General features: G+C 39.5%; 2 protein-coding genes across 7 annotated transcripts in view; one reads left to right on the top strand and one right to left on the bottom strand.

Annotated features, from left to right (window-relative positions):
* The window catches only part of CEP57 (centrosomal protein 57), an 85886-nt gene extending 83685 nt beyond the window's left edge, over positions 1-2201 (bottom strand). Inside the window, exon 1 of one of the 3 annotated variants that reach the window (XM_075592466.1) lies at positions 1106-1651. In XM_075592466.1, coding sequence (XP_075448581.1) covers positions 1106-1132 — 27 coding nt within the window. In that variant the 5' untranslated portion in view covers positions 1133-1651. Of the gene's footprint in view, positions 1-1105 lie in introns of all 3 variants that reach the window. The other 2 variants (XM_075592467.1, XM_075592465.1) reach the window with 2 other exon arrangements.
* On the top strand, positions 1455-17351 carry FAM76B (family with sequence similarity 76 member B). Of its 4 annotated transcripts, none has more exons than XM_075592469.1 (10): positions 1459-2362; positions 4321-4385; positions 5269-5323; positions 6351-6506; positions 7309-7508; positions 8323-8370; positions 10105-10185; positions 12632-12764; positions 13564-13665; positions 15093-17351. In XM_075592469.1, the coding sequence occupies exons 1-10, from the start codon at positions 2279-2281 to the stop codon at positions 15177-15179; spliced, it is 1011 nt and encodes a 336-aa protein (XP_075448584.1). In that variant the 5' UTR covers positions 1459-2278; the 3' UTR covers positions 15180-17351. The 4 variants fall into 4 exon arrangements, with proteins under 4 accessions (XP_075448585.1, XP_075448586.1, XP_075448584.1 ...); XM_075592468.1 differs by having other exon boundaries at positions 1463-2362; positions 12629-12764; XM_075592470.1 differs by lacking the exon at positions 10105-10185 and having other exon boundaries at positions 1455-2362; positions 12629-12764.
* The last annotated feature ends 562 nt before the right edge of the window (positions 17352-17913 follow it).

A 17913-nucleotide genomic window follows, 5' to 3' on the forward strand; every position in this document is an offset into this window, starting at 1 on the left:
CTGAACTGAGGACTGAGTGCGAATAGCCGTGCAACTGAACTGAGGACTGAGTGCGAATAGCCGTGCAACTTTACTGAGGACTGAGTGCGAATAGCCGTGCAACTGAACTGAGGACTGAGTGCGAATAGCCGAGCAACTTAACTGAGGACTGAGTGCGAATAGCCGTGCAACTTAACTGAGGACTGAGTGCGAATAGCCGAGCAACTTAACTGAGGACTGAGTGTGAATAGCTGAGCTGTTAGGAACACTGTCCTGTCAGTAGGTTTCTATGCCTCTGTGCCCTAGAAAGCATTAGAAAGTCTTAGAGCTCAGTGGTTATGCTCCAGGCCATTAGTACAGGAGACCTGGGTTCGATTCCTGGCTGGGATGTTCATTTTTTTCCATTTTATTTTCTACTGCCGTGCGGCTATTTGCACTCAGTAGAAAAAAAAATGGAAAAAATAAACATCCCTGCCAGGAATCGAACCCTGGTCCCCTATGCTAATGGCCTGCTGCATAACCACTGAGCTATAAGACTTCCTGATTTTTCCTGGTGATTAAAGGCATAGAAACCTGTATATAAGAGCTCGGCTATTCGCACTCAGTTAAGTTCCATAGAAACGTGTTCATAACAGCTCGGCTATTCGCACTCAGTTAAGTTCTACTAGCTCGGCTAGTCACACTCAGTTAAGTTCTACTGAGTGCAAATAGCCGTGCGGCTATTTGCACTCAGTAGAAAATAAAATGGAAAAAATAAACATCGCTGCCTGGAATGGAACCCTGGTCCACTATGCGAATGGCCTGGAGCATAACCACTGAGCTATAAGACTTTCTGATTTTTTCTTGGTGAATAAAGGCATAGAAACCTGTTCATAACAGCTTGGCTATTCGCACTCAGTTAAGTTCTACTGAGTGCGAATAGCCGTAAAGGGACAAGGGTTCGATTCCAGGCTGGGATGTTTACTGAGTGCGAATAGCCGTGCGGCTATTTGCACTCAACTGTGAATATCCACTGCCGTCATAGGTATAACCGGTTTTACAGGATCCACACACATGTATTGCACCTGCTAAATATGTACAGGTGGGGTGTATGCCTTTATGAACACAAACACTATCTCCATCTCACCGTTTTCAATGGGTAGGCGGCGGCCATCTTCCGCGCGGTTAACGGGTGGCTTCCCTGAGTGTCGCCCGTTCATCCGGGTCACCCCGCGCTTCCCATGATCCCCTGCAGCGGCAGGTAGGCACTGCGAGGCTGCTCCTCAGACACAAAGGGCGGGGAGTGAGAAAGGCAGGAGGGGTTATGGTGACGTCACACCTCAGCTTGCATGCGTCACCCACGCGCCTGGCTTTTGACGGACACCTGTGCAAGCCAATGAAATCAGCCGCGCGGGGTCTTCTAGTCGAATAGTAGTGTTGGGGAGGGACGGGGCTTCTTCCTATGTTGGGGACGATAACACATTCTTGCAAGTACATGTCAGCCGACGTGAGCTACCCACTAACACTAACGGCTCAGGCATTCAGCCCACCCCGCCTCAGCGAGGCATGTGTGATTTAACGTCACGGCTGTCGTCGTTAACCCTTCCGCTGCGGGAGAGGCATAGGTGACAACACGATAATAAGCATGGAAAATAGAACCTCCCGTTCAGCTTCGGCGTCAATGCGTCGTTACGAAACCCATACGTGCTCTCTGATAGGTGGAGAGGCGGAGCCGCTCTGTGCCATAGGCCACGTTATTTCAAACGTGTGGTTCCCGCCTCCTGACAGGCGGGTCTGATTGGTCCTCGCTGCTTTTCCTTTGTCGTGCTACAGATTTGTCAGTATCCGGTTACAGGGTTTTATTTTCCCCATTTTTTATTTATTTTTATTTTTTTACACCTAGGGAGGGCAGAGTGACGCCGAGGAAACAAAAAGAAAGAAGGCACTGCGAAGTTGAGGCAATTCAATATTACAACTCTGTTTTAAAACAGCACGTACATAACCCAAAGAAGTCAAGGTGGTAGGAAATTAATAAAAATAACTTGCTGAAGGACGGGCTCTGTGTGTAGTGAGGAGAAGGGCGAACGGCCGGGCGCGAGCCGCACTGAACGCGGCGCGAGACCCACACGGCACGAGCCGCACTGAACACGGCGCGAGGCGTGATTCCGTGAAAGAACCCGACGCGAGGACTGCGCGCTCACATCTTCCTGGGGTCAGACGGAAGCGGCGCGGACTCTCTCCTCATCCCTACGTGCCTCGGCTTCCTCGTTCCCCTCCCACCACTTCCGCCCCTCCACTGATCGGTGGCTGCCGGCGGAGGATGGCCTCGGCTCTGTACGCCTGCACCAAGTGTAACCAGCGGTATCCTTTCGAGGAGCTCTCCCAGGGCCAGCAGCTGTGCAAGGTATTCTTCCTCAGCCGGCAAGGCCTTGTGTGTCTGTGCAGATAAGGACACCGCATAGTGGCCAGGCCGACATCCTCCCGTGTAACCAGCACCGGTGCAATAAACCTGAAGCTCATCCGTGGAAACCACCAAACGAAACGCACTGAAGTTTAAAAGCGGAAATCGGCATCGCTAGCGCAGTTAGCGGGGTTGATGGCCCTGTGGCTGTGTAATAACTTGCCTTGTGGGCCGCGGTTATCCGAGCGCTCACTTCGGATAGGGGTCAACAAAGCAAGACCGTCAAATCGCCCATGCACAGGAGCAGCCGCCCGCTAACTGCTGCGGGGCCTTGCTAGGGTTATCGTAGAGATGCGGCTTTTAACCTTTCCGTGTGTTTTCCCCCGGGCAACCCTAAAGGGATCCTTGCAATTTTCAGGTCCATTTTAAATTTGTTTTATTAAACAGAATCCTCGTTCAAGCAGAAGGTGAAATGTACATGGGGGTGCTACCTACTGTACGAGATGTGTCTAACCATATGGGGGTGTGCGTAGAGGAGCACACTGCGAGATAAATCCTATAAATATGGTGCACACCTACGAAGTGTAGAGGTTATTGAAGACATTATTGTAAATCGATATAACTTTTAATATACATGTATGTACACTGGTGTGTGAAAAGTTATATTTTATCGATGTTACAATAACTTCTTTATTAACCTTAGGTGTGCACCATATTTATAGGATTTCTCATTGTTCCTCTATGCGTACTCTATGCATTTGAAAATTGTACCAAATACAGAACAATTTATGCATTTGATCTATGACTTGCTATTAAAGAGGGTTAGGGTTAACCAGAATTTCACAATATAATTATAGGGTTCCTTAACAACAACAAAAATACTTGCTGTACAGTGCGGGAGGGAAGGTGGGTGCGGGGTTGGAAAGGTGTCCTGCCTGTTTATACTACATTAGCTTTTGCTGTCCATGTCATGCACAGCACAAATCTTCCTTGTCTGTACAACTGCGAGTTTGAAATGAAATCTACATCCGTGTTCTCAATTGGAAAAATAGATTTATGTTTTAGGGGCAATGGTCTTGGTTTGGATGGACACTATTCAAATCCCAGTGCCACTGTCACCATTTAGGAAATGAATCTACCTTTGACCTCCTTACACAAGAGAAGTGTGTGTGTATAATATATATATATATATATATATATATATATATATATATAGTGGTTGACAAATCACCAAAAAATCTACTCGCCACACAAAAAAATCTACTCGCCACCTAGTACCAAACGTGTGCTGCTTGGGCCAATATTTACTCGCCCGGGGGTTAAATCCACTCGCCCGGGGCGAGCAAATGTATAGGTTTGCCGAACACTGTATATTTATATACAGTGTATAGGTTTGCCGAACACTGTATATATATATATACAGTGTTCGACAAACCTATACATTTGCTCGCCCCGGGCGAGTGGATTTAACCCCCGGGCGAGTAAATATTGGCCCAAGCAGCACACGTTTGGTACTAGGTGGCGAGTAGATTTTTTGGTGATTTGTCAACCACTATATATATATATATATATATATATATATATATATATATAATCTCGTTCAGCATGAACTCATTGGGGTGTACATGTAACAGAAATGAGATTGCAAGATTGACACAGCCCCCATGCAAAATGTTGTGAAGCTGTCTTCTCCAGCACGTGTGAAGACGGCTTCACAGCATATTGAAGGACCAAAGATTTTTAGCTTTACTATTGCTGTCCACACTGATTTCGTTACATTCCCTGGTCTATTGCCAATCTCCATATCAAACTTTATTCTAAAAATGCACCTGTGAGAATAAATAAGTCAGTATAGAGAATTCATCCCACACTTTAATATGTAAGCAGTTTGTTAATAGCATAACATATTAAGTAAATCTGTTTGACGCAATATCAACTCGCATTGCTTTTTGTTTTTGTAGGAGTGTCGAATTGCTCACCCCATGGTAAAATGCACATACTGCAGGTCAGAATTTCAACAGGAGAGGTAAGGACTTTCATTCAGTATGTTTTTAAAGTTGCACTCCTGTCAGATATGTGAATACATTTTTAATGTGTAAGGGGAACCAGGCGGTGCTCTGGCGTTGCACCATGGAATGTTCATGTTGGCGATAAGGGAGAAGTAGTAGTTGCATAAAGTGCAATCCCACACACGATCAAATGTAGTCAGTAACGGTGATATGTTTAATAGGTTAACATTAGGGTATTGATGCCTTTATAAAAAACAGACAAGTAGAGATTTTTTTTAATAATCAATTAAAGTCTTGCAATGGTGCGATTAGAAACTCAATAGCAATCGTGTTTGCCCTAATTCAGTGATCAGATTTAGGGTCTGATTCTATGAGAGTCAATAGAGCCTTTTCAGACCAAATTCCCAGTTGAAGTCAAAGGCCTGATCAGCTTCTGGGGCACATAACACATTTAGACCAATTGTCACACCCCATGTTGACAATTTCAACTGGAATGAATGGGGACAGGCTAAGGCGTAGATGAGGCCAGTGAACTTACCATAAACGTCATGTTGCAATGTTTGGAAACATTGCTAGGAACACATTAAAAAAAAAACACGTTTTAACAACTACAGAAAGGGGAAAAACAATGGATAGGCCCCGAAGTCCAACAGAATTCTCAGTTGAACCACATGGAAACCTCTTCAGGGACTAAATAACATAACCGGACCAAATACCTGCTCTTGCTAAGGAGATGTTTGAACAACTACTTTACAGGATCTTTTAATGGAGAATGAATGCACTTCGTATGGATGTACAGTTTTTTTTTTTAAATGTTTGGGAAACCTAGTTTAAATAGTTTTATGGATTCATTTTCATCTTTAATTTCACTTGTTCCTCATGATTCTCTTGTTTTTCTAGTAAAACCAACACAATATGCAAGAAATGTGCACAAAATGTTAAGCAATTTGGAACGGTAAGTTCGTATTTGATCATAACAGTGCTCAACATACAAATAAAGGTTGTCTGCCGTATTTACACGTGCCTACCATTTATAACTAATAAGCCACTTGAAAACAAAACTCACATATAGCCATATGTATCCATGAGGGGAAACGCGTACATTCTCCAATAGTAGAACAAAATGTTTGCACATACATGTCCCCTGTACAGTCTTGCTAATTCTGTAATATGCTGCGTACAGTGATGGCGCTATATAAATAAACATGCCCACATACAGAAATAACAACCATTACAAGTCACATGAACAGCTATAACCAGGGTAGCCTCTGTGATAAAGGCTGACTGATTAGAATGTACATCTGCAATGGTAGGGTATTTATCAGCAAATATAGTTGATTGTGACCTTTTCTGTATGCCTGTGACATCCAAAATGTGTTGAACACATTTGGAAGTCACATTAGAAAGGACTTGGTTTCTTCCTGTCTTTGTCCGCCTTTAGTTACAATTGGGAATACTTACTGTTTTGTGTTGTCAACTTTTGAATCCAATTGTTATTAATATTTACACTATAAACTGGTATGTGTATATGCTGTCTACATCTCAACTATCTAACTTGATGGAGGAAAGAAATGTATGGAGTTTGGTACACGTAGGAACCATATATATGAAATCACTATTTACCTTGTGATCGGTGTGCAGTTTAGTGTTGTTTTTTGTTTTGTTGTAAACCAATACTGTAAAATTATGGCAGATGTCGTCAATGAAGATTTGAAAAAGCCTCAAACACTCACATTTCCAGAATACACATACAAATACGTTGGTATAGCTTTCCATTTGTAAACTTGAAGTGGTGCCCTTAATACATCTTTTGAGTTTGCACTACTCTTTATGTGGGGGTTTTTTTTTTTTTTTTTTTCTTTCTTTGGTGGAAACTTGCCTAAGAAACTCCTTTACCCATCTGTAAATAATCACTGCTGTTTGATTGCAAGCCACTGATTTATTCGCAAGATTAACATAGTATTTTTTTGTAACCATTACAGCCCAAGCCTTGTCAGTACTGTAACATCATAGCAGCATTCATTGGCACAAAGTGTCAACGTTGCACCAACTCAGAGAAAAAATACGGACCTCCTCAGACCTGTGAACAATGCAAACAACAATGTGCTTTTGATCGTAAGGAGGAGGGAAGAAGAAAGGTACTTACTGTATGTACAGTATATGGTGGTGCTAAAATATTTAAGTGTAAAACACTAACCAAAGAAACTGGGAGTTAACAGGCACTGCTTATATTATCCAAAAGCAATAATGCATCAAACGACTGAACGTGTCAATGAAAATCTATTGATTCAAAAAGTAATATTTTTCTCAACAATGGAGTAGATGGTGTTTTCCATTTCCTGGATATACTGCCATACTGATGGTGACTTGCTGCGCTAAAACTAGTGAATATTTGGTCTGGTGCTTGTCCCAGTTGTGATCCTGGTGAAACAAATGGCGCGGTCACATTATTTACGGATTGATCTGTCATTAAGGAGGCGAGTCTCTAGTTTTAAATCATTTGCAGTTATTTTGGTAAAGTGAAGGGATTAAGGTTCATGGTGCAGGTTATATTGATTCTTTAAAAGCTGTGTTATGCAGCTCATTGGAGTAGCATGCACATTTAAAAGCAATCTCCAAAGAGTAGTTCTTGCTAAAGCAAGGGCTCAATAAGCTTGAAGTGGTTTTTGGGTAATAAAGTGGCATGGTCTTGCCCATTGCTTGTACAAGAGTCAGGAATTAGACTTATTCTAGTACTCTTTCTTACCATCAGACCTCTTTTAAAGATCTGCTTAATGTACCCTCGCATACGTCTCCTAAATACTTCTTATGTACTTTGTAGAGATTGATGGATAAAATGAATGTACCTGCAATTTGAACACATGCATTCACTTTTTTTATTCAGTTGTAATACATGTTTCACCTGACAGGCTTTAACCAGTCTTGTTCTTTGTTAATAAGGTTGATGGAAAGTTGTTATGCTGGCTTTGCACACTATCGTACAAGAGGGTGCTTCAGAAGACTAAAGAGCAGCGGAAAAGTTTGGGTTCATCCCATTCTAATTCTTCATCCTCATCTCTAACTGAGAAAGACCAACATAATTCTAAACACCATCACCACAATCATCATCACCACCACAGGCACGGCAGCGGCCACCACAAGTAAATAATTTATTTTTCTGCTGATGTTTATTTAAAAAAATATATATATATCCTTTTTTTTTGTGTTATATTTTAGCAGTTTGGGCAATGTTGGCATCTCTTTTGCTCCTTTTCGGAAAGTAATTTAGAAATGGAAATGAACATTGCCTGTATATCCATTGTCCCACAAACGGTCCCATCACAAAAGCGATTTAGATTTTAAAAAAAAAACCTTCCAAAGCAACCCCCGGGGCTTAAAATCATTAAAATACTTATGCTTGCTAAAATCACTTATATCAAACATAATAAGCCTATTACTATGATTTGATCACTCTGGTAGCTCCATGTTGGATCCATCCAGCAAGAAAAGAGCAACAGATTTTATTTTACATTGACCTAAATGTGGGTAGATGTACCATAAAAACAAGTATAGATTGTTTTATTGTACAATGTTTGTTTAAAAAAAAATAATAATAATTATACGAAAGGCATGCATAATGAAGGGGTGACAAACTTCAGTCCTCAAGGGCCATCACAATGTCAGGTTTTCAGAATATCCCAGCTTCAGCACAGGTGGCTCAGTCAAGATTGCGCCACCTCTGCTCAAGCAGGGATACCCCCAATACCTGGCCTGTTGGTGGCGGCCGTTGAGGACTGCTGTTGGCCACCCCTGATCTAAGGTATTGAAAACATGCCCATAGCTGTTTCATTCAGCAGCTCACACGAGGTCTAAATTCAGACCTCAAAACAAGGTCACTTTCAGTAAATAATTAGCCATATGTAATTGAAGTGCAAGAAAGATGTTCAAGAAGATTTGCTTCTTTCTGTGTTACAGAATTGGCAGTCTGAGTCCAGAACCAGAGCAGGGAATATGGAAACAAAGGTGGGTGTTAAGTAAACTTGAGTTTTTGATATTTTTTTTACCTAATTACATTGCTTCAGAGGTTTGTATCTTAACATGATCATCTTTATCTGCTAAATGAAAACCTATAAATACAAGATGTGGGACAAATTTGGCAATCTCAGGAGGTGTATAACTAATTATATTAATGTGAAGTTTGATTTATTTTAGACTAGTTCTTAGCCTTTTTGCACGTAAAACTTTATCAGGCACTTTTTTGAGCCTCTTATTTAATTTATTTATTTAAAAAAAAAATCAGGTATTGTTTTAGATGTCTTACCAAATTTTGATATGGCTCCCCTTTCCAATCCGATAAGTAATTATCTAGCAGTTCGTGCGATTAAAAATCTTTATGTATGCAGAGACTTAAAATACATGGCCAGCAGGATGCTGGGTTGTTCTAGTGGGAGTAATGCCACCTTTTTATAGATCACCCTAAGATATCACCTAGAGCAGGGGTGTGCAAACTGGGGGATACGACAGATTTTAGGGCGGGACGCGGTAGTTAGAGGCCCCCGCTGTTCGCCGCGAGACCTGTAAATTCACTTACCAGGCCTCGCGTCCACTTGTCTCCATGGCGATGAGCGTCAAATGACGCTGCAGGATAATTTGACGCCGCATTCAAGGTAAGGGGGGGGGGCGCAACCCAGGGGCAGAGAAGGCAGGGGTGGGAGGCACGACAGAGGAAGTTTGTGCACCCCATACCTAGAGTATAGTGTTCAGTTCCAGATGCCAAATATCCAGAAAGATATAAATAAATTGCAGTATAGGTTGTGCAGGGAAGGGCTACTAAAATGGTACATGGTGTACATTATAAAACTTATAAGGATAGACTGAATGACCTTAATATGTACAGCTTGGAGGAGGGAGACTGGAGAGGGGATATGATAGAAACTTTCAAATACATGAATGGTTTCTACAAGGTACAGGAGGGAAGTATATTTCACAGCAAGATAAATGTTAGAACAAGAGGCCAGTCTCTGAAGCTGGAGGGTGGTAGATTGAGGGGATGTATAAGGGAGTACTATTTCATGGAAAAGGTGGTAGATTCTCGAGCTATCATCCCAACATAGGTGGTAAAGGCTAACACAGGGAATTAAAAAAATATTGGGATAGACAAGTCTTTTTCAACCAGGGTTCCCTGGGCATCCTTAAAGGGTTTCCTGTCATTTAAAAATTGTACCAAATACAGAAGAAGTTCAAATGCATCTGTTCTCAGACACGCTATTAGAGTGGGTTGGGGGTTCCTCAGAATTTCACATGGGGTTCCTTAACCAAAAAAAGGTCGGCAACAAATGGTGGTCTGAGGTTTTACAGCAGATGGGAAAATAGGCAGACTTTTGGTGGGCTAAGTGGTTCTTAAGTTGTCCAATTATTTCTCAAAATGTTTTGGGAACGTTCTTCCTTTGTTTTATTTTTTATTTTTTTAATTTTATAGGAAATTAGAATTCACTTTTCTCCTCGTAACCACCTCTCAGATTCATTGTGGTTGCTCATGTGTACTATTGAGATTAGGAATTTACCTGCTCTTGTCAATACCATATTTGTTGAGTCTTTCCTCTGACCCTTGGAATTTATACCAACTGCCAGTCTAGGAATCTTTTCTTTGCATATGCAGCGTTGCTGTTGAGATTCTGAACGATAATCTTATTTTTCAATGGAAAACTATCTGATGATAAACCGTGTGCTTTCTTTTCTATACACTGTGCATTGCAGTCATAAATCCACTACAGCAATTCAGAATGAACCTCCAAAGAAAAAGCCCAAAATGGAAACCAAGCCATCCAATGGAGATAGGTAAATTATTAAGCATCCATAAAAGCAGTTTTTTTTCTTTTTTCTAAAGTAACATGCAATTCATCATTCCCTTTTTTTAGTTAGTGGAATACACCATTACTGACCTTTAGCACTATCCTTTCCTCTAGCATAGTTGTATAGCATGAATTTACAATAGGCATAAAATGAAGCGTGCAAGGTGCAGTAATACCATCAGCTTCAAATTGTCGTTCAAAGCCAAAAGGGTTGTTGAGATATATCTATCTCTCTATTTTATTATTATTATTTTTTTTTTGAGAGTTAATAATGAACAAATTTGATTGTCATTCACATTTTGTTGACAAGTTTTCAAGCTTCTGTTACTTTTAGGGGACTTCCTGACAAATGTCCTGCAGATACTTGGCACCGGTTTTATTGTGGCAGTGGCAACCATGAGGCACTTTTAGAAAAGTGTCAGACTTGTAGAACAATAGCTGGTTATTTGAATGGTGATGTAGTGCGAGTCTGAGATTAAGCACTTTAAGGCTGGGGCCATGGTACCACAGACCGTGCGGAGGCGTCCGCACGCTGAGCGAACAGACTGCCTTAAGGCAGTGTTTGCGTCCATGCGGCATGCGCGCGGAAGCAAGAGGGGGTGCGCGTTGCGCAAGAAATCAGTTCAAATGATTTCTTGGTGCGACAGGCCGGTCACGTGAGTGGTTCGCCCAATGAGGGCGAACCAACTCCGTGACGCCCCTAGGCACACCCCCCATGGCCCGTCCACCGTGGCCAGGGAAAGCACCCGCTTAATCACAGCCTCCACACCCCCGCGTGAGCGAAGGCACCATGACCCGGGCCTAAGTTGGCTCAGTATGTCCACTCAAAATGCTACTTCTCTAACCGTTGTTTGGCAACAAAGAATTAAAATGTTGAAGACAGATCACTGGTGCTAATTCCAGTGACAAGCCACTACATCATCCTAAACTAAATGTATGAAGGAAGTATTGCAAAACCATAATATATACCATGGCAGCTATAGTGCATCTAGTTCTTGTGAAGATTCAGCATCTAAACTTCTATTTAATTGAGACCCATGTGAACCTCCACACAAACCAATGTCATCTTACCTATCGGTGTTCTCTTTGGGGACTTTCAAGCTATGTGTCTTTTTTTTCTATTACATGATTAAGACCCTTTTGCAATATGCTGTGAATGTGCTTCTTGGTGCCGGATATTTGAAGTCCCATCTGCTTGGTTGGAGCTTTTATCTTCTCCAGCATAGGGAAGTGGCTTCTTAGCATATACAAATAGCATATACACACAAATAATCTGAGCTTTACCCCTTAGAAGGGGAAAGTAGGCTCAGAGGAAAGCCCCTATTTCATGCACTCGCCTACCACAGTAGTAACCAAATGTATGACACAGTGAACTGTAGAGAGACAGATGTAAAATTACAAATCATGAATGGGTCCCTAACACATGAAAGTAAAAATGAATCAATTAAAATAGCAACATTTAATAGGTCCTTGGACCGATAAGATATATGGGGACACTAAACACAGTGAACATATAAATCCACCTGGTGATACAGAGTACTGGTTTATACAAAAAATGTATAAAAATCCTCTGCCTGTAGGTCAGGTACAAAAGGTACTTCCCTAAACCCTTATAACCCCACTATATAGAACACAACTAAACACAAAATGCAATAACTATAATCAGAAAAAGGTTCACTGAGTCCAGATCCTAGTAGGACAATGAAATTCTCAATAGATACAAAAGCCAACTGTAAAGTCCTTGGTCTGGGTCTGGATAATCCTCTCTCTCCTGCTGTGTATGTAATGCTGGTTACCCACCCACTACATACTCCCCCTCTTTTATTTGTTGTTCCTTCCTCTCCTATTGTGTTATCCCTTCCCTTGTATATTTGACCCCACATCACTATCCCCAGGGTCCATTTTGTGTATTTCCTGCCAACGTGACATTGTTCCAGGTTTATTGTATATTTTGCTATCTTCATTAAAATCATATTTTGACATACTCCGGTTTTGACATTTTTTCCAATAGACAGTGAGTGCTGGAACATTTCAGTATATATGTTTCTGAGCAAAAATGTAATGTGTGGGAAATAATGTTACGCTAAGATTATAGTAGAGGCGTGGACACAAAACATGCACTCGATCGGGGGGCGTGGCCAAGACGTCACGTGAGCAGTTCGCCCTCATTGGCTGATTCGCTCATGTGAGGTGACAGTCGCGCAAACTCCTCACCCCCCCCCCCCCCCCCCCAATAAAATCTTGTCTTCAAAAGTCGCGAGCACTATAATTGCGGCCTTAGTGTTTTCTCTTGGTTATCTCCAAGTTGTGTTCTTATAGTTAGTTATAGAGTAAAACTATGGGGAATAGTAAATGGAGCCTGCCAATCATGTTCTACACTTGAGTTCATTTTATTATTTTTTTTAAATTATATTTTTGTTTGTGTTTAGTAGCTCAATCAATCAGTCAGCAGACACTGGTGGTACCGACAATTTTGTCCTCATCAGTCAATTGAAAGAAGAAGTGATGTCACTCAAACGTCTTTTGCAACAGAGAGACCAAACCATTTTAGAGAAAGATAAGAAGGTAAGGCATTTTAATTGCACTTAATTGAGGCATTTAACCACTCTGCTCAGTCCATGTTGCAGAAGCTGGGATACTTGTGACCTTTTTGATGTTCACGGTGTATAATGTCCCGTTTGTTTGTATAGTGCTGACCAAAACTGGCGGGGATAGGCAATCACATGACCCTGAAGCCAGGATGTTGGCAGCACCGGTGCCATAGCCGGTGCCATAGCCCTTCCATCACAGACGTGGTTTTATGCAACTTTTTTTTTAATCAACTGAAATTTGTTTTTTTAATTCTGTTTTGATCTCCAACTGATATTTTTGGTTGTATTTGAAAGCCTTTTAAATCCCCTTTATAAAAAAAAAAAAAACAAGAAGTAATTTTCGTAACTTCACCAGTATGTATCTTGGGAACCAAATTGTGTTTAGCTCTGTAGCACTCGACAAAAAAAATAAAAATAAAAAAAAATATATATATATATATCTCACACAGTCTAAATTGTGTGTGTGTGTGTGTGTGTGTGTGTGTGTGTGTGTGTGTGTGTGTGTGTGTGTGTGTGTGTGTGTGTGTGTGTGTGTGTGTGTGTGTGTGTGTGTGTGTGTGTGTGTGTGTGTGTGTGTGTGTGTGTGTACATTTAAAAATGCATGTGTTTTTTAATTTTTTTTCGTTTTTTTTTTTTTCTCGAAAAAATAGTTTAGAATAACTTCTCTAACTAGCCATGTAGCAGATTTAAACATGTATTCTAGCCAAACGATAACATTTTGTTCAACACTGTGTTCTCTGAAAAATACATCCCTGCACTCTTGTGTCCATTAGCTAACGGAGTTGAAGGCGGACTTCCAATATCAAGAGTCTAACTTGAGGACGAAAATGAATGTGATGGAAAAAGGTCACAAAGAATCTGTTGAACTACTGCAGGTAAAAAAACTGTGTGTGTTACATACACTTGTGTGTACATAATATATTCTGTGGGTGTACACTGTGTATATCAAGTGTATTGTATAAATTAAAAGAACAGCAGCATTAAATGTGGAAAGATAAACTGAAGTGTCAATGAAAGCTTCAGTCTTCATGCTTAAAAGACAAAACATAAATAAGAATAAGACTTGGGGCTCTGCATTTGTACATTAACAACTGCATAGAATTTTGCTTTGAATCAATTTGATACCAGACCGGATCTTGCACTTGAGTATTTCCAGTTGGTTTTCCAACATTTCTGTGATATCCATGCTGCATTATGCAGAATTGGTCTGAGGGATCCACCTTCCATGGGCTACATCTTGCGCTGTGACGCTTCAGGGAGATTTTGTGGAATAGATTCCATTTAACTTGCTCTACTCTCGATAAATTACAAACACAAGATGAGCAAGGACTGTATTACTCTGACAAGTTCTATCAAAAAACAACAAATCCTGCAACATTCTGGAATTTAATCAATAATATATTTTAGCTTCTCTAGCTGCCAGGAACTTTTGATTATCAAACATGGTAATACTGTTTTATGTAATCGCCCATCCATTGTCAACATGTTCAATGAATACTTTGTTGGATGTGCTACTCGCCTTTAAAATGTACTGGGGTCGATTTTCCTCAAAGGTCGTAAGCTGAATCACTCAAAACCAAAGTTTTTGCTGAGTTGCAAAACCGTAACGATGGTATTTGAGACAAAAGCTACACCTTTAAAGCCTCCATCGACAGATACTACTAACATTTGATTTTCATATTGACAAGCTGATGTTCAAAACGTATACCGAACGAAGGCATGCTTTATATAATTAAAGCTTGCCTAAGTATCGTGGTCATGAACCACATTGCACAACAGTGCCAATTATTGACTTTGGGGAACATAGTGTATAGTTCAGCACCACAAAAACACCTATTATTGAGATGTTAACAGAGCATTGGTTATCCCTAGAGTCTGGACACAAGGTCATTTTTTCCTGTGAAACTCAAATACGTTAGGACACATTGCCTAGTTATTTGAGCAGGCTCCTCACTGCATACAGCACTTAGAACCATATGCAGGTTTCTGGAGACTGATCTAAGGTGATGAGATTGAATAAAGAAACTGGTTGCTCTTCTCTTACTGAGCACCTCCCTACTGGAACAATTTACAGTATCTTAAAACAGACACCCATTTAGGATCTTTCAAGAATTCTGCTGTTTCATACCTTTCAGTTTCTTTCTGTAACTATCATTTTTAATGTAATTTACATATTTTTTTACCCAGGATATGCTTTAAAAGGAGTTAACTCAATATATTTTCTTTGAAGTAAAATAGTGTGTGTATAGTTTAATATATTTGAGTTGGAAATGTAATAAATGTAACTTTTTCATTCTTCCAGGGCAGAAATCGTGAATTACTGAAACAAGTTGCAGCCTTGTCAAAGGGTAAAAAATTTGATAAAAGTGGCAGCATACTATCTCCTTGAGGACATTTTAATTTGTGAACACATTTAGAGTAATTCTGTGAAGCCCTTAAAAAAAAAAAAAAAAAACATTTAGCGACAAGAGAAATTCTTTGGTACCCCAGATGAATTGGTACACTTTTTATAGTTAGTACGTGATTTTTAATTACTTTTAAACTGTAATTAACGTGCAAACCAACTTCAACTGGCTTGAAGACGCATCTGTTTGATTTCTGCAATGGTGTTAAACCATTGCAAAGGAGAATCATTACACTAGTGTTCTTTTTCTAAAAGGCAATAAATGGGTAAACTCAGCACAGCAGCTGGCCTCGCTTTATGTAGATGCTCGCATTTTAATGAGCTTCTTACATCTGCTGTGGCAAACACATTATCATTTTTTAGTGAGTAGATATTTTACACTTTTTTTTTTCTTCTTTTTTTTAAAAACTATATGGCAGGATTAATCATGGTGCTTATCGCCTTTCATGCTGGGGAGGCCAACAATGCATTGCAAGTCCATTATATTGCAGACCTGTCCAGCAATGAAGGAGTTAAAAAAAAAAAAACTACTGTACAAATTAAAGTTGAGATTTATGGTATCAGGTACTGTAGTTTGTATTTCATACTACGATAATGGAAATCCTCTGTTTATCTATATTGTACAGTGCCTGCAGGGAAATGTGTGCGTTTGTAAGAGCTGTTGTAGATTTTTACTTGCAAGTGCCTTTGCTGTAATATTAATTTATAGGAATGTTGGGGCTGTTGTACATATGGAGTTTTCTATGTATTAAAACCATGTTTGATTGCTTTTGTACATATCAATGTATAAATTGCAAAGATTAACTAAAGATCAAATCTGCTAGTCTACCTTTAAACCAGTTTGATCAAGCAACACAATTGTGGGACGTTTTTGGAGCGAGGACCTGAGTTTTAAAGTTAAACCTGATAAATTGTGTTTATTTTTAGGAACATTAAATTAGATTTGTTTTTCTAGAATATAATTCAGTGTGTTTCATTTATAAGTTGTGGGCACAGTTATATTTTTCCCTGTGTACGTTCACTCCCCCCAAAAGTATGGTGAATAACATAATATATATTTATATATATATATTTAAAAAAAACTGCATAAATAGGTGTGTATGTATTACATGATTTGTCTCAATTTGGTGTGATCATATTTTATTCTCAATCTCTAAATTCTTCAGTACTACATGGAGAGAGGTGGTTTCAGTAATGCAGTTACTGAAAGTACTTTTATTTAAAGACTGAATGAGGCTGCAATGAGTTGCAAGCCCGGCCAACACAAATGTTATTTGCAATGTCATGTCCCCTGCATGTGGAAAACATGCTCTCTATATCCTTCCATGGGCAAAAGAAAAGATGCCATATCCTCCAGTTTACTACCTGTATATTGTAAAAGGACGGCTTTTTTAAAATACTCATCAAATAATGTGCGCTATGTCTGTAACCGTCCCATGCAATCGTGCAAAATGTTTGTATTTAACAATTGCATATACCTACACAGTTTTTATCCTGATAATATGCTGCACTATGAGATCATTCAATGGTGTTCTGCTTTAGAAAGTGGATGGTTTTGCTATTGGCTCATAGGAGAAAAACATAACATCGGCTAACCATTAAAAGGTATTAACTTTAAAATACATTTATTCATTTTTAATCATCTTTGCTCTACATTTGTTTTTAAATTTGTATGGGAAACTTTTAGGGAAATCATTTATCTTTAAGTTTTCTCTTTCTGGCCTATTAAGGGTTGTCATATATTTTCCTCAACTTGTAAAGAACACATCCCTGAGCAAGCAAATTTTTAACATTTTGGTGCTGTCTTCTCTGACATGCCAAACTAACACGTAAAAAACCCAGCATGTATTGTATGTTCTGTGATGTTTCAGACTTTACTATAAATAGTTCTCATCGTTTAAGGTAATTTAATTCACTATTAGAAATAGTAGACCGTGGTTTATTACAATATATTTTATTGTTTATTATACTAGTTGCTATATATTCCCAAAGTTGGACTGCCCATTTAAAACGATATCCAACAGTCTTTACATTAGGTTTATTTTCTAATGGTTGCTAATTCACCATCACAGGTATTTTAGGTACTCCATCTGTCATAACATCAAAGTGTGTTGCTAAGAGAGGTGCAAAAATGATGAGATCTTGTATGGTTTAGAGGGGGAAAAAAATACTTTTGCACATCAGGTTGAGCCTCCAATGTAAATTGCATCCATTAACTAATTTTTGTTTAAAGCTTTGATACAGAAGAATCCAATATGCTTCCATAATAAATCCATATACTGTGCCAATTTTTATTTAAAATCTGAAGTGAAGCTGCTACAACGAGAAATGCTGCATGTTGGAAATCCTTATACTAATCTGAGTCGAAAATATGTCCCAAAACAAAGATGCACACTGCTTTACGGTTTCAACCTGTGACTAAATCGGTTTTCTTTGAGAAAATTACAACAAGCACGCTTACACAAATATCACAAATACGTTAAAAACTATCATTCGTTTTTGCTTTTTTTCAGTTATGTTTTACTTGTCAAGTCAGTATCAAAAGGTATATATTTTAAACCTCAACACTATAAATAAATGTGTTCAAAATGTTTAATAAAATAAATTAAGGGTTCTGCTTGGACTGCTGTCATACTTACTGTGGTTTTGGCTGGCTGATTATGCATAACATTTATTTCAATTGATATTCGGGAGTGCAGTATGAATAAATGTTTAGCGC

Source organism: Ascaphus truei, chromosome 3 (genome assembly GCF_040206685.1).
Source record: "Ascaphus truei isolate aAscTru1 chromosome 3, aAscTru1.hap1, whole genome shotgun sequence".
In the NCBI taxonomy this organism is placed as follows: Eukaryota; Metazoa; Chordata; class Amphibia; order Anura; family Ascaphidae; genus Ascaphus; species Ascaphus truei.

Coding starts and splice junctions, on each gene's coding strand:
- FAM76B (XM_075592468.1), top strand. CDS start 2,279: ATGGCCTCGGCTCTGTACGCCTGCACCAAGTGTAACCAGCGGTATCCT. Junction 5,324..6,350: donor ATGTTAAGCAATTTGGAACG/GTAAGTTCGTAT, acceptor TAACCATTACAG/CCCAAGCCTTGTCAGTACTG. Junction 13,666..15,092: donor AATCTGTTGAACTACTGCAG/GTAAAAAAACTG, acceptor TCATTCTTCCAG/GGCAGAAATCGTGAATTACT.